Source organism: Neopelma chrysocephalum, unplaced genomic scaffold (assembly GCF_003984885.1).
Source record: "Neopelma chrysocephalum unplaced genomic scaffold, ASM398488v2 Primary Assembly neopelma1_147, whole genome shotgun sequence".
NCBI classification, from domain to species: Eukaryota; Metazoa; Chordata; class Aves; order Passeriformes; family Pipridae; genus Neopelma; species Neopelma chrysocephalum.
The window spans coordinates 16,164,316-16,178,056 of NW_020897809.1; the positions used below are offsets into that span (position 1 = coordinate 16,164,316).

General features: G+C 45.6%; 1 protein-coding gene across 1 annotated transcript in view; it reads left to right on the forward strand.

Annotated features, from left to right (window-relative positions):
* The window catches only part of CNTN4 (contactin 4), a 185,757-nt gene that overhangs the window by 146,686 nt on the left and 25,330 nt on the right, over nucleotides 1-13,741 (forward strand). Inside the window, exon 12 of the mRNA XM_027700805.1 lies at nucleotides 8,864-8,991. Coding sequence (XP_027556606.1) covers nucleotides 8,864-8,991 — 128 coding nt within the window. The remainder of the gene's footprint in view (nucleotides 1-8,863; nucleotides 8,992-13,741) is intronic.

Genomic DNA, 13,741 nt, shown 5'->3' on the forward strand with positions numbered 1-13,741 from the left:
GGCTGGTGGAAGGGGGTGGAACTGGATGATCTTTAAGGTCCCTTCCAGCACAAACCTTTCCATCTTTCTATGAATCTGAAAGAATTGCAATTTGTACTCTTCTCACCTTCAGTTCTTCATGCTTAGCAAACCTGTAAATGAAAAGCCTGAAATGAAAACACGTTTACACACAACAGTTCACATCCCTGGAAAAAATGTTCTTAAGTAATTTCTCTGAATCAATATCAGGAATTAAGAAGACAAAGTGCAGCACTCTGTATTTTTCAGTGCAGCAAGGTAAGAGGAGCTATTACCTAGGGAGACCTTCCAAAAGATTTGTTTTAATTCTTTGTGCTTTCCAATTGTAGTCTCACAGCGCAGAAAATGACAAATGAACCCAAATTCTGTCCAGCCAATGCACACTTGCTGTAATTTAGCAGTAAAACCTCCTGGTGTCCTTTGTGACTCCACTGCATTAGTAAAAATGGTGCAGATGTTCCTCAGGGCCTTCTCTAGGGTGTTTTTCCTTGGTCAAAATACATATATTTTACAGATTGAGAAACACTTCCACAACAGAGATTCCAGCAGCCCCACGTAGTTGTGCCACACAGAACCTCAGGAGTTCAACTATTTCATCCTAAGGCTCTTTAGAACCATTTCAAATGTATCCCCAGCAAAGCTTGTGGGAAACGTTCTGCTGAACTCAATGCAACAGGATTTTACCTCGGTTTATTTTGAGCAAATATAGTTCTTACCTGAAAATTAATTATAGGGTGTTTGCTGTTAAGAGACCTGTCAGTTGTCATGGATAAGGAAAGGCCTTATCTAATGCCTGCTTTCACCAGGAGAAAGACGTGCACTAAATTAAATGGGCTTTGACAGAGGCTCTAAATTAGCTCAGGCTTTTCTGTGAACCGTGAAAAGACAAGTACTTACAGACAAATAAATACTGGAGCAGCTCTGGGTGGTTGTCTGAGACAAAACTAACAGGACAAGGAGGTGCAGGTGCGTAGGAGGCTGTGTGTAAAATGTGAGTACCCACATCAGTTGGGAGTTTAGGTGGTTGATCCAATGGAAATGTGGATCCAGCAGACAGGAGCATCCTGTGTTTCACTCAGACTTGTCCTGATGGCTGTAGACACAGACCCAACTTATCCCACCCCTGCTCATGGGGCTGTCCTGAGCCCTCAGGGTGTGCTGATGTCCCAGGCTGGTGGCAGTGTGGGCACCATCCCTTTCTGACCCATTTTCAGCAACATCTGGAGTAACAGGACGAGGGTGAACCCCAAGCCTGGAAAGCCCTGGTGAGGATACTGGTTGTGGTTGGTCACTGACATAGTGGAAAATCTCAGGTGGCAACACAGGGCAGTGGGTGGGGGTTAAAATCAGGGTTGTCCCCCTGCCCTCTCCTCCCTGAGCCCCAGGAACCATCTGGGGTGTTGAGTGAAGCCCCAAGACATCGACTTTGACCTCAGTGTATATTTTAATGGAGATTAATGTTACGAAGCAGGAAGCTCTGACCTTCCTGTTACCTATTTATGCAACATAAAGGTTGTAGTCACACAAGGACACAGCATCCCAGGGCCACAGGAATTATGGATTGTACTCTGAACCAGCCCATTCTTCAAGTGACGAGCAGGTGCCCCTGAGTGATGTCCCTGATTTTGGGGAGGGCTGTGCTCTGAGCACTAAAACCTGGGAGTATTTATAAACCTCACAGTGTTTTCCTGAAATAGCCTAATGGCCAGGACTGCATATATGAGATCATTTTAATAATCCCAGTCTCTGCCTCATTGCATGGGGACCATTATTAGAAAGGTAATAAACTGCTACAGAGACGTGCGAGAGAAATAGAAATAATTTGATAAATAATGCAATTGCCCGGAATCATTTACATTTGCAGTCGAGTTGTGGCGTGAGGCAAAGTTGCTGTTAGGCTAAAAATTGCTCCAGATACTCCTGCCTAGGAACTATGGGAAAAGAGTGAACAAATACACTGCTGAGATTGCAGTCAGGGCTGCCTAGTGCCTTTGCTTTCTTCTCTGCTTCCAACCCCCCCAGCCCAAGCAAGGCAGCAGAGGATGAACAATAGGCCATTCATCATGTCTGCTGAAATACACTGTTTTTCACAGGTACATTTAACCTAAATCCTCTCTCAGAAGACGGATTATCTCTTAGAAGAACTCTGGCACCAGTGTCTCTTTTCAATAGCCACGTCAACCACTGCCACAAAGGCTGTACATGGAGGGATCAATGGTAGTTTTATCTCAAATTGCACTCAGTGTGTGTTTCTTCCAACTGACATTCATTTAAATGCTTGCTCTAAGACATCTTTTCTCCCTGTAATAGAAAAAGGATCGGACATCCTGAGCATTGTTTTGTGGAGGAAAAAATATTTAAAATATTCACTTGGCTAAGCATGAAATATTTTGGCTGCTCGTGTTTAATCAAGAGTGAAAGGAAGGGTAGTTACGCTTGTATGTCATAAATTAAAATGCTAAAATGATCAGATAAGAAACAAAATACCTTATTGCATTGCGGCAGCGCTAATGAAACCATTTGAGAGGGGGGGAAAAAAAAGAGTAACTTTGTAATTATGAGCAAGAAACATCGGGCTCTGATCCGCAGAGCCGCGGTTGCGCCGCGTCCCCCGGGAGCGGAACCGGAGCCGCCGCACGCACAACCCGCCTCGTGCTCTGCATTTGTAGTCCATTCATATTCCACATGTTTCCACCTGCTGAACAGAAAAATAGAGGGCAAGCTGAGAGGAATATATTGAGGGATACCTGCCGTGCCATCTGTCTGTGCAGATCTCCCGCCGGCGCCGGGCGCGCTTCGGGAGCTGGGAAATGATTCCCGATGGGAAGGTGAGCGCGTGGACCTGCTCCTCACCTTGCACGGGGTTTCACCGGGCACTGCGAGGTGCAGGGGAGGTTCAGCAACCCCTGGCTCTGCAGTGCTTTGGTTCCTGGTGATGCCTAAAGAAAATGCGGGGAGAAAAAAAGCTCTGAGGCAAATTAGTTTTAGAGGTGAGATAAGGAAAGGATTTTAATTTGTGCCTAGACATAAAGATTATAAGACGCCCCCGTGTACAGATGTTACAATTTATAGTGTTGCTTGTCCAATGCCAGGTGTTTCCACTCTGTGGCTTTTGCCCTGGACCACCCTCGACCCACCCCCTGGGAATTGGGGTGAGGATCTTTAAGACCCTCTCTTTATCAATCTTTATCTTCTTCAGGGTACAGGGGGCATATATTCACCCAGTTCTTGACTGTACTTTTGTGGTTCAGGCCAAGATACAAGTGTTCTCTAAACAAAATGGGCCTACTTTGACAAGAGACTAAACATTTTTGCTGGAATTCAGGGGATATTGATATGGGGAGCATGGAATGGGATAAATAGGGGTTGGGGAATGTGTAAACTACTGTGCTGAAGGGTGAGGGATATAATACAGCTACTTCTAAAATCTACAAAAGGCTAAAAATCCAAAAATCTATAGGCATCACTGGAGCCACAGAGATTTAATTGTAATTAAACAATGGAATCAGACTCTACAATTGATACTAAAAGTCTGGGATTTTTAAGCAAACAATCTGTCAAAGCATGAAGTCAGTCCAGAGCAGGATTACAGCAGGTTTTAGGCATGTGTTGGGGATGGAAGTGATGCAGCCACACACCCAAAGGTCAGATTTCCACAGAGCTGGGCTGCAGGTAGTTACTGATACCGAGTTTTATGATGTGCTCTGGGAGTTTGGCAGTTTTCAGTCATCATTTATATTCCAAGTAAGGGCTTGATCTCATTTTCACAAAGTCGGTGATAAAACTCTCACTGATCTCAACAGGACATATTCTATCTCTAAATGCATATGTTACTGACTGAGGAGTATTTATCTGCTCCTGGGAATCCTGCCCAGCAGTGGGGAATGCTGCAGTGGGCTACATGAATCAGATCTATCGTGCTCAATTCAGGGTTGGAGGTAACACAGTTGCTGACGGGCGACTTGCAGACGTGGCAGATGGAGCATGAGCTGAAAAATAAGCACTAATAGATCAGACCAAAGTGATTATGCACTGCTATTTTTCCTTATACTGCTCCAGGTCTGCCTGACCTCTTCCATCCATCTCCAGCTGCTGCTGGAGGCTCTGGGTGAGTTGGTGTTGCTGGAGTGATGCAGGCAGAGGGATGTGCTGCCGGGGCCGTGGTGCCAAGGTGGGTCCTTTCCGGGTGTCTTTGAGCAGCAGAGCTCTGTGGAGCTGTGGAACACTCTCAGATATTTGTCATCCATAAAGATGAGGCTCCTTGGTGCACTTTTCAAGGTTCACACCAGCCGAATAGACAAAAGTTTTAAATCTCTTCCCCCCCTGCAGAGCTGGCAGAGGGCAGTGCAGTTATGGGCTTGCAGCACTATAGAATCCCAGAATGGTTTGGGTGGGAAGGGATCTTAAAGCTCACCCAGTTCCACCTTCCACTAGCCCAGGTTGCTCCAAGCCCCATCCAGCCTGGCCTTGGACACTTCCAGGGATGGGGCAGCCACAGCTTCTCTGGGCAACCTGTGCCAGGGCCTCCCCACCCTCCCAGGGAAGGATTCCTTCCCAATATCCCATCTAATCCTGTCCTTTGGCAGTGGGAAGCTATTCCCCTTGTCCTGTCCCTCCGTGCCCTTGTCTCAGGGAGCTGCTCTGGGATCTCTGTGCCTGTCACCTGTGGAAATGCTTCTTCAGGGGGATGCAAAGCGTTCACTTTGCAACTTCTTCCATTTGCTGCTGCAGTGGCAAAATAAAAATGGGTAAGGAAGGCTGGGGAGGGATGTTTTCAGCGTTTTTAAAGGTCTTTGTCCCTAGAAGAGTTTTGATCAAAACACTGACAAGGTCAGCTCTTCCTGGAGTAGAACCCAACACGTTGGGTTAGAAAACAAGCAATCCTTTTATCTCCTAATTTCAGACATGTCTTTGCTCTCTGTGGACCTGAAATCTCCAGTTGACAACACAGACCCACAGATTCTCTCTTACAAATGCTGTGTTTAAAATAGATGACCTTTCTTTCAGTAAGGGTGCTAAACTACCTTGTATCATCTTTTTTTTTTTTAAATGGATATTTTTATCTTCTTTGATTTTTCTCTGCTATTAACAGTGACCATGAGCCAGGTTATCAGTAGAACAGTTGCATTGGCCTGTGCAAGAAGAGATTTGTATTTTTATTAATTGTTACCCCTGTTATTAGTAGTGTCAGGGAAACCTGAACATTCAACAGGGAGTCAGTAGCTCCTTTTTTGAGTTTGTAGTGGTCTAAAATGCCTACTCAGCAACCATCACTTTGTTCTGAAGTAATGCATGTGTTTATGGGAAATGTGGTTTATTTTTATGTCTTCCTGGGCATCTGGTTAGAAAACACTTTGAGGGTGTATTTCAGGGGGGAGAGCAGACTGAGCAGTGCTTCGTTCAGTTTGAACTCTGTGTCTTGAAAGAACTTTTCCACCCAAACTGCTAAAAGTGGTGGATGAAGGGTTGATTGCTTTCAAGCCAATTAGCAGTTTGAGAACCTCAGTGGCCTGAAATGAGCCTCTCCTCTCGTTTAGTGCAGATAAGTCTGCAAAGAAAATTTGGGAATTAGCAGTAGCAGTGAGAGTCCTTCCTACTTTCTCAACTAACTGTAACAAATTTCCAAGTGTTCAAATAATTATTTGTTAACTTCTAACACATTGGATTTAAATTAGAGGACAAAACACTCACTGCAGAAAAGCACCCTCAGCAAAAAAGAGCCACATAACCATAAGGCCTCCTAATCAATGAGTCGCAGAGAGGTTTTAATGGTCTGATTTATTTAAAAAAAATCAGTTAACTTGTACAATTATCTGTCAGTTTTAATGCTGGTTGTTTACAGGAGTGTGGAGGGAAGTGCTGAGATACCAGATGAGAATTCAATGTGCCTGGGGACTCTCTGGGGAGGGGGCTTGGAGAACTCAAAGCAAATCTCTCTTGAAGTCTTTGCAACACGTTCCTGGGGTTAAAGGATGTCTGTGGGCTCAGAGTGTAAAGCCAGTGACCACGGCTTTCAGCTTAGAAAGGGAGGGAAATAAAGACAGCACAAGCTCCCTGAGATGTGCCAAAGCCAATGGTGGATTGACTGTCCTGATCCAAAGGTTGTCTCTTGGTCAATCCAGGCCACATTAGCTGAAACCCAGTTTTACACTGGGAATAAAGACAACTTAGAAGGAAACCAATAGTATGAGAATGACAGAGGCAGAAAAGGCATTAGGATTTGAAATTAAATCTGGCTTCATCAACAGAATAATTAAAATGATCTATGGGAGAGATTATCCAGTAAAGAGGTTTCAACCATATGGCCGAAAATAAAACATAAACAACTAAAGATAAAATATCAACTGTACAGAAATAATGTAAAACATTATTTTCTGGATTTCTTGGGGTGGCAGAGGTGTGGAGGGGAAGGAGTGCTGGAGCACCATGGTCCTCCTTGAGCTGGAACACATTGCTGAGCTTGTTCTGCTGTTGATATTGATTGGAATTTTAATGCCTGCCAAGGGCACCTTCAGCTTCCAGAAAGGCACGGTGCTTTCCCAAGCCCTGAGATTGGTAAGAGCAGCAAATAATTCCTTGGGAGCTGCTGGTGCTGCTGCTGCCCAGGCTCCTGTGCTGGAGGCCAGCGTGGCAGGTCCTGTGCTCCAGCACACACTTAATGCAATCCGTGCATTGATTTGTGCCAACACAGTGGTGAAGATAAGGGACAAGGAGCTATAAACTGCTCTCTTCCAATTATCCAGCTGGAGCAACTGCCACAGAAGCAAATACATGGCACTGGAGCCCTGCAAAAATAAATTACAGTGGTGAACGTTACTGACTGCAACAATTTGGAGACCTATAAACCAGTTGAGAAGCTTCTATTAATATCACTGCTACTGATGTGTGAAAAACAACCTCTGTCCCTGGGCTCTGCCGGCTGACCTGGGTGTTCTTGGGCAGGAGAGGTGAGCCAGGGTGGAGACTGGAGCATCCTGCACCATCTTCCTGCTCCTTGTTTGGTAAAGACCCTCCGACTGTCCTGGTTTTTGAAGCAGGTGGGCTCAGTAGCCCGTGTGTGCCCACCCAGAGCATATGAAATGACAAAAGGCACCCACACCAGCTCCCTTGAGTGAGGGGATGTCTCCTGAGTCTCGCTGGAGACCATGTCTAGCATAGGACAGCAGTTGGCAGGAGCCTGGGGAGCCCCACCAAGGTGGTCTTGGTGCTTTTGTTTGTGCCCTGTCTCACCCTGGTCCTTTATCCAGCTGCCTCGGGGCTGTCCCATGGCTGCAAGAAAAGGCTCCAGCTAATTCCTGTCCCTTAAAGCCTCCTCAGGTGGGAAGTGCAACCTCAGCCCTCCTGCAGTGGTGCAAGAGCTGTTTGCTGAGTTTCTCTCCTCCTGGTTTCTCAGTGCAGTTGTGCAGAGCTGCTTTGGCATTAAGGATGCAGGAAGGCTCCTTCATTTCAGTTCAGCTGGGAAATAATTGAGCAGGAGAAGGCAGGAATTAAGACAAGATTTTCAGTGCAGGTTGAAAGTGGCTGAGGGCAAGAAAGGAGATTGTGCTGCAGGACATGATACTGAGGAGACAGACAGGGATTTTGCTGAAAGAGGTGATACTAGGTTGGGAGAAAGGTTTTTCTGGAGTCTGCTTAGATTATGCCTCCACAGGGCACAAATCATTCATGCTTTTTGGGATTACTGGACAGCATCAGATTTTCTGTGTTCGCTCAGTCAGAGCAGAAAAAAATTGGAATGAGACAAAGCTCATTGTGAGAAAAAGGGGAGCCTGAGATGCAGCCATTGTGCAAGAGGAGGGGCAGGGGATCGCTGCAAGATTAACATTCCATCCTCACCTGCCTCCTGCCCTCAAGAGATGTGTCCCACTGCAGGTAACACTGTTAAGATGGGAAACAGGTGGGTTAGGAGAGGACTGGAACGAAACAGGATCATTTCTTTTTAACCTGCAAGCACCACTGTGGAGAAGAGTTGAGTTCTGCACAGGCAGAGAGATGGAGAGCAAGCTTGGCATCGTGGTCCTCTTGCTGAAAAGCCATCAGGCTTCTGGGAAAAAGGCAGCACTGAAACACCTGTTTCACTGCAGCTGCTCGGCAGCGGCGCCTGCGTCGGGAGCAGCGAGCGCCGAGGTTTCCCCGGGTGCCACGTGTGGGGTTTCTTGGTTTGTTTGCTTGTTTTCCTACAAAAAATAACATTAGGCCAGTATCACAGGTACCTCATTTGTGAACTTACTACGTTGGATTTACAGTGTGTGCGCAGATTGACTTTACATCATATGTCTCGTAGATTATTTTCTATTTGAACATTAAACTCAGTTCTGGAGTAATTTGACATGCTTAGTCTCACTGAGAGCTTTTGGGAAAAACTCCTATTAATTATTAGAATGAGATTTAAAAGTCTAAAGATTAATTTGTGTTACCTAGCTTATTTCCAAACGAGGTATCATTTAGGTGAATGCTCTGTGAGGGGTTAGTACTCTGAAACTGAAAACTGGTATGTCAGGTGATAAAGACCTTAATATAAGAACAAGTGCCACACAGAGTGCCACGTGTTGCAGGGGTTGTCATGGTGAGGGCTGAATATCGAAGTACAGGCGTGTGCAAAACCCCCACGAGCTGCTGATGTGTAAATTAAAGCTGCCCTGGAGTAAAGACGCAGAAAACTCACGTGAGTGACACGTTCAGTATTTATGAAGCGCATCCGGAGAGGTTTCCCTCAGCTGAACTCCCCCTGCCAGGGCCAGCGCGGCGTCTGCTGCTCAGACCACCCGTGATTAGTGCAGGCTCAAAAGAGCTTGATGTTGTCTTAAAAAATATCCTAAAACTTCCGTGTCTGCTGCCTTTGCAGGATCACCGTCCTGGATGACGGGAGCCTCCGGATCGTCAACGTCACCAAATCCGACGCGGGAAGTTACACCTGCGTGGCCACCAACCACTTTGGGACGGCGAGCAGCACGGGCAGCCTGCTGGTGAAAGGTAACTGCAGCTTTTACTATGCACAGCTGATGCACAAAGTCCAATTTGCTTTCATTATTCCTTACCCAGGGCCACATTTCTGCGTTTCAGGAATTCCAAGTGTTTGTTCGTGTGCGTTCGTATTCTGGCAAATATGATTTTCAAAAGCTCCAATGTCTGACAAAGACATTTAAAGGAATGGTTTGATAAACAGTGAGAGACACTGACAAATGTCTTGAATTAAGTTTTGGCCTGCTTATGAGTAGTCCAATGTCTGATGAATTATTACAGGCAATGAACATATAGGTTATTACACTTACAATCACAGTCTATCTCCTTCTTATTTGGGGAAAAACCTATATTGGATAACAGATCAGGAAAGATTGATTACAAAGCCATAGATCAATCACAAAGCTCTAGTGCTGTCAGTTTTAATTCTCCCGTGTATTGGCATTGATGGATCATATTCAGTTAGAGGTTCTCCTTGTCAAATATTTGTATGGTATATAGGGAATAATTAAAAATATTTCAATGCAGGTTTTAACCCATGTTTTTTATACTTCGGTTACATCCAGAGGTCCCTTCCAACCCCAACCAGTCTGGGATTCTGTGAAGCCTGTAGGGGAACATGTGGGCCCCAACAGTTCTTTGGGTTTGGGTTGTTTTGAGTACCTTGTATGGCATTTGCCTGTGCCCATGTTGGTCCCTGCAAACAAGAATAGAGGCAAGTGAAGACCAGCGTTAGGGCTCTGGATGAGCTGACTCTGCCTTTTCTGAATCTCTGTTTTCCTAAGGAGGCACCTGCAGCAAAGAGCTGGGAAAGTGCTGCTGAGGGAACAAGAACATAAACCAGACCTTGTCTATTGGCAAAAGGGTCATGGAACCACAGAATCCCAGAATGGTTTGGGTTGAAAGGGACCTTAAGGATCATCTCATCCCACCCCCTGCCATGGGCAGGGACACCTTCCACTAGCCCAGGTTGCTCCAAGCCCCGTCCAGCCTGGCCCAGGACACTTCCAGGGATGGGGCAGCCACAGCTTCTCTGGGCAGCCTGTGATCAGCAGCAAAACTGGAGAGCAAAATGCCAAAGCCAGCCCAAATGCCCTTCCCCAGGCTCCACACGGGTGGCAGCAGGGTGGTGAGTGCTCACAGCTCACAGCTGTTCATCTCCAGGCTGGGCACAACTGAGGTTATCCTGGTTTTCCACATGCTGCAGGACACTGAGGGGGTGAACCAGGGTCTGCAGCTCAGGGACCACTTGTACCCCCATAAAAAAAAAGCCAGTTGTTGAAAACAGCAGTGATTCCTTCCTGTCATTGAAGAGTCAAGGTTCTGTAGTTCAGGGCTTATCCTTTCTCCCTCCCTGTGCCCATGGAATTGCCCGTGACTCCCGGGCACAGGAGTCGGCAGCTGTGGTACCTGAGCCTTGGCTTCACGTGGTTTACAAATCACTTCCCTTGGTGGGCAGGTTATAAAGGATTAGCAAGTGCTTTTTTCTCCCTCAGTGCTCCCTTTTAACTCCATTCCATTAGCATTAATGGGAGCGACACATGTGCATGGAGCAGAGAATAAACTCTGGAGCCCAGGATGTGGATGGATATTAGCAGCAAACTGAGAAATGCAATTTCCAAGCCGAGCCCATAAAAAGTAGGAAGGAGCAGAAACTATTCTGAACTCCAAATGAACTGTGTCAAATACTGTATTATAGACTGTAATGCTTGAGTTTCTCTGCCCTGAGTAAAACACGTGTGAGTTTGGGCAGAAATATGACTGAATTTGTTATTTTAACTCAGTTTTGTGGTGGACGAAAAGACTAATCTATCAGCTGATGTGGATTTTGACCTTAAGATATGCTTATATTCTTTTCTAGCTCATCTTATGTCATTGAGTAAAAATCTGTGAAGGTCAAAAGACATTTTTTTTGTAACCTTCCTGTGTTCTGCCATTAATATTGCACATTATCCTTATTTTCTTTTAATTTTCTTTCTCAGGGAGAGATGCCGACAGTGTCACAGACAGAGTAGGCAGGGATGGGAGGAGGAGGGGAGCATCTTACACCACAACCAAGGAGCTTAAAATAACTTTCTGGCAAACAACCAGAGAGGGATGAATAAATATTCATATTATGCATGAGTAGACAGTTTAAAAAACATCAAATTCTGACGGGTGCCCATAGGGCTGGGTATTAACATTCTGTTGTCAGAACTGGTGAGCCCCAGTGGTTTTCTGAACCAGTGCAGCTGTGGTTTGGGTCTGTGCTGTTGAGTGGTGTTGAATGAGAACCTCTTGGCCTCCAAGACCTGACATCTTGGAAACTTGCAGGTACAGTTTGACCTTTAAATTAAAAAGCAGGATTGAGGTTGTAAGGCTGGAGAGGAATCCCAGACAGTGTTCAGAGCTCTGTAAAACATGCTGTGTGTTTCCATGTATTGTATAAATATTAATTTTCCATCTTGTTTCCTCATTTTTTCCTGTACTTGAGGCTAAGTGTTCACACTGAAAGATTAGAGACTTTCTGAGTACTGGGGGATTAAATGACAAATAGTGTCAACAGGCATAGACTGTACAATGTGAGTTTATTTGTACTTAATGCAGTGATAGAAACTGGCTGATGGAGCAGCAGGCTGAAATAGGAGACTAATTCCAAGACATTGCAATGAAAGCTCTGGATATAGGAAGTGCCAGGAGAGGCTCCTGGTGTTAAACTCCCAGCTGCAGCAAGGAGTGTGGTATGGAAGAGGCCCCCAAACAAGCTAATGAGAGGAATGGAGATGATAATAATGTATCACCAGGGTGAGAAAGTCTCTTTTCCCAGTAGACACATTATGATGTGTGGCCAGCTTTGGTTTTGGGATGTTGGAGGTGAATGGATCGTGGTACCCACCACAGACACGTGGGGCTGCTTCTCAAGCATCTGCTGCCCTTTTGGCTGTGGGCTGAGCTATCTAGATATCAAAATATATTCATTTATATAATTTTCTATATAAATCTATCACTAAATGCTTGGTAGAGCTGGTACATCTCCGATCTCTTGGGGAAGTGCAGCAATTCCTGTCACGTTGTTGCATCTCTTACAAGGGCAGGTTCCAATGACTTTATTTGCCTGTTTAATTATGATGCACCTTTAACATTTCCCTGCTGCTGCTGACTCTGTCACAGGAGGGCTCAAGGCAGTAAAAGCAAGAGAACTTCAGTTGGCTGGAATCTGTATCACTTAAGCAGTAAAAGAATACAAAGATAATGTCAGTGGGTTATTTTTTCCTCACGCTTGAATAGACTGATAGTCTTGATTTTGTCCAGCACAGTGATTCAAATTATTTTCTATAAAATAGCAGATTTTTCATTCCAAGCCTGTTCCTCTGGGTGAACGTTGAAGTGCTGCATTGCACTGAAAATTGATTAAATACTCTAAATTCTGGCCCGTTATCGAGGAACTTTTCAGAGACTTCATATGATGCTGCCTTTAAACCTGCAATTCTTGCTGAGTTTAGGACACACCATTTATCCTCTGCAGCAACAGTGTTGGTGGGATGTCACAGTTATCCTGCCCCATCTTGCCACCTGTGGTTGGTTGTCTCTGTTTCAGCATCACTTGATCAGTATTGAGCTGCATTCTTCAGAAATTGGGTTGTGCTTCCTCATATCCACAGGCTTTATTTTAGGGTTTGGGAGTTTTTTTAATCCATAAAAGCCAATATCTATGAATTCTACCAGCTGTCCTCAACTCTGTCATGGCTTCTGAGTAACCAGGATATCAATTCCTTGGGGTGAGACTCTAACTTTTTTCTCCAAGAGGAAGAATAGCCATACATTAAGATGTTTGGGGTTTTTTAACATGAACCAAGTAAAGATTGCAGCAGATACCTCAATCCACTGACATGTTGAAGCACTTTCCACATTACCAGAAGCCCTTTCCATACCTCCCTCATTTTCCCCTTGTCAGATACATTGCTGCTGCTTGGCTCCTGTGGAAAGCTGTCCAGGAAAGCTTTTCCATATGCTGTGCATTTAGTATGGTCACTTTGAAACATGAATAGCCCCTCTGTCTCTCTGAGCTCTGCCTTGTTCCAGCCCTGTTTAAGGTCATGCAAAGTTTTCTTTCCTCGTGGTTCAACTCCATCTAATTTAAATTCATGGTGGTTAAGCCTCAGCCCTTAAGAAAGGACCTGGGTAAGGGTGTTGAAAGCACAAAATACAATTTTAAAAAGAGGGGCAGAGCTTAAAGCTCTGTCAGCTTTGGAGCCTGATCAGTGCCCAACCACCCTCTGGGGGAAGAATATTTTTCTAAAATCCAACCTGAGCCTGCCCTGACACAGCTCCAGCCATTCCCTGGGTGCTGTCCCTGGTCCCCCCAGAGCAGAGCTCAGTCCCTGCCCCTCCTCTGCCCCTCCCCAGGATGTTGTCACTGCAGTGAGGTCTCCCCCCAGACTCTTCTTCTCCACCTGAACACACCAAGTGTCCTCACACGGCTTCAAATCGAGGCCCTTCCCCACCTTCATGTCCTCCTGGCCCAGACCTTGAGGAGGAGGATGGTGAGAATCACAGGGACCAGCCCATGGCCCCTTTGGGGACACGTCAGAACACATGTTTGTGGTCAAACACTTGAGCGAGGCTCAACTCCCAGCTTAACTAACTCCCAGCTCAACTCCCAGCTCAACTCCCAGCTCAACTCCCAGCTCAACTCCCAGCTTAACTCCCAGCTTAACTCCCAGCTTAATTCCCAGCTTAACTCACAACTTAACTCACAACTTAACTCACAACTTAACTCACA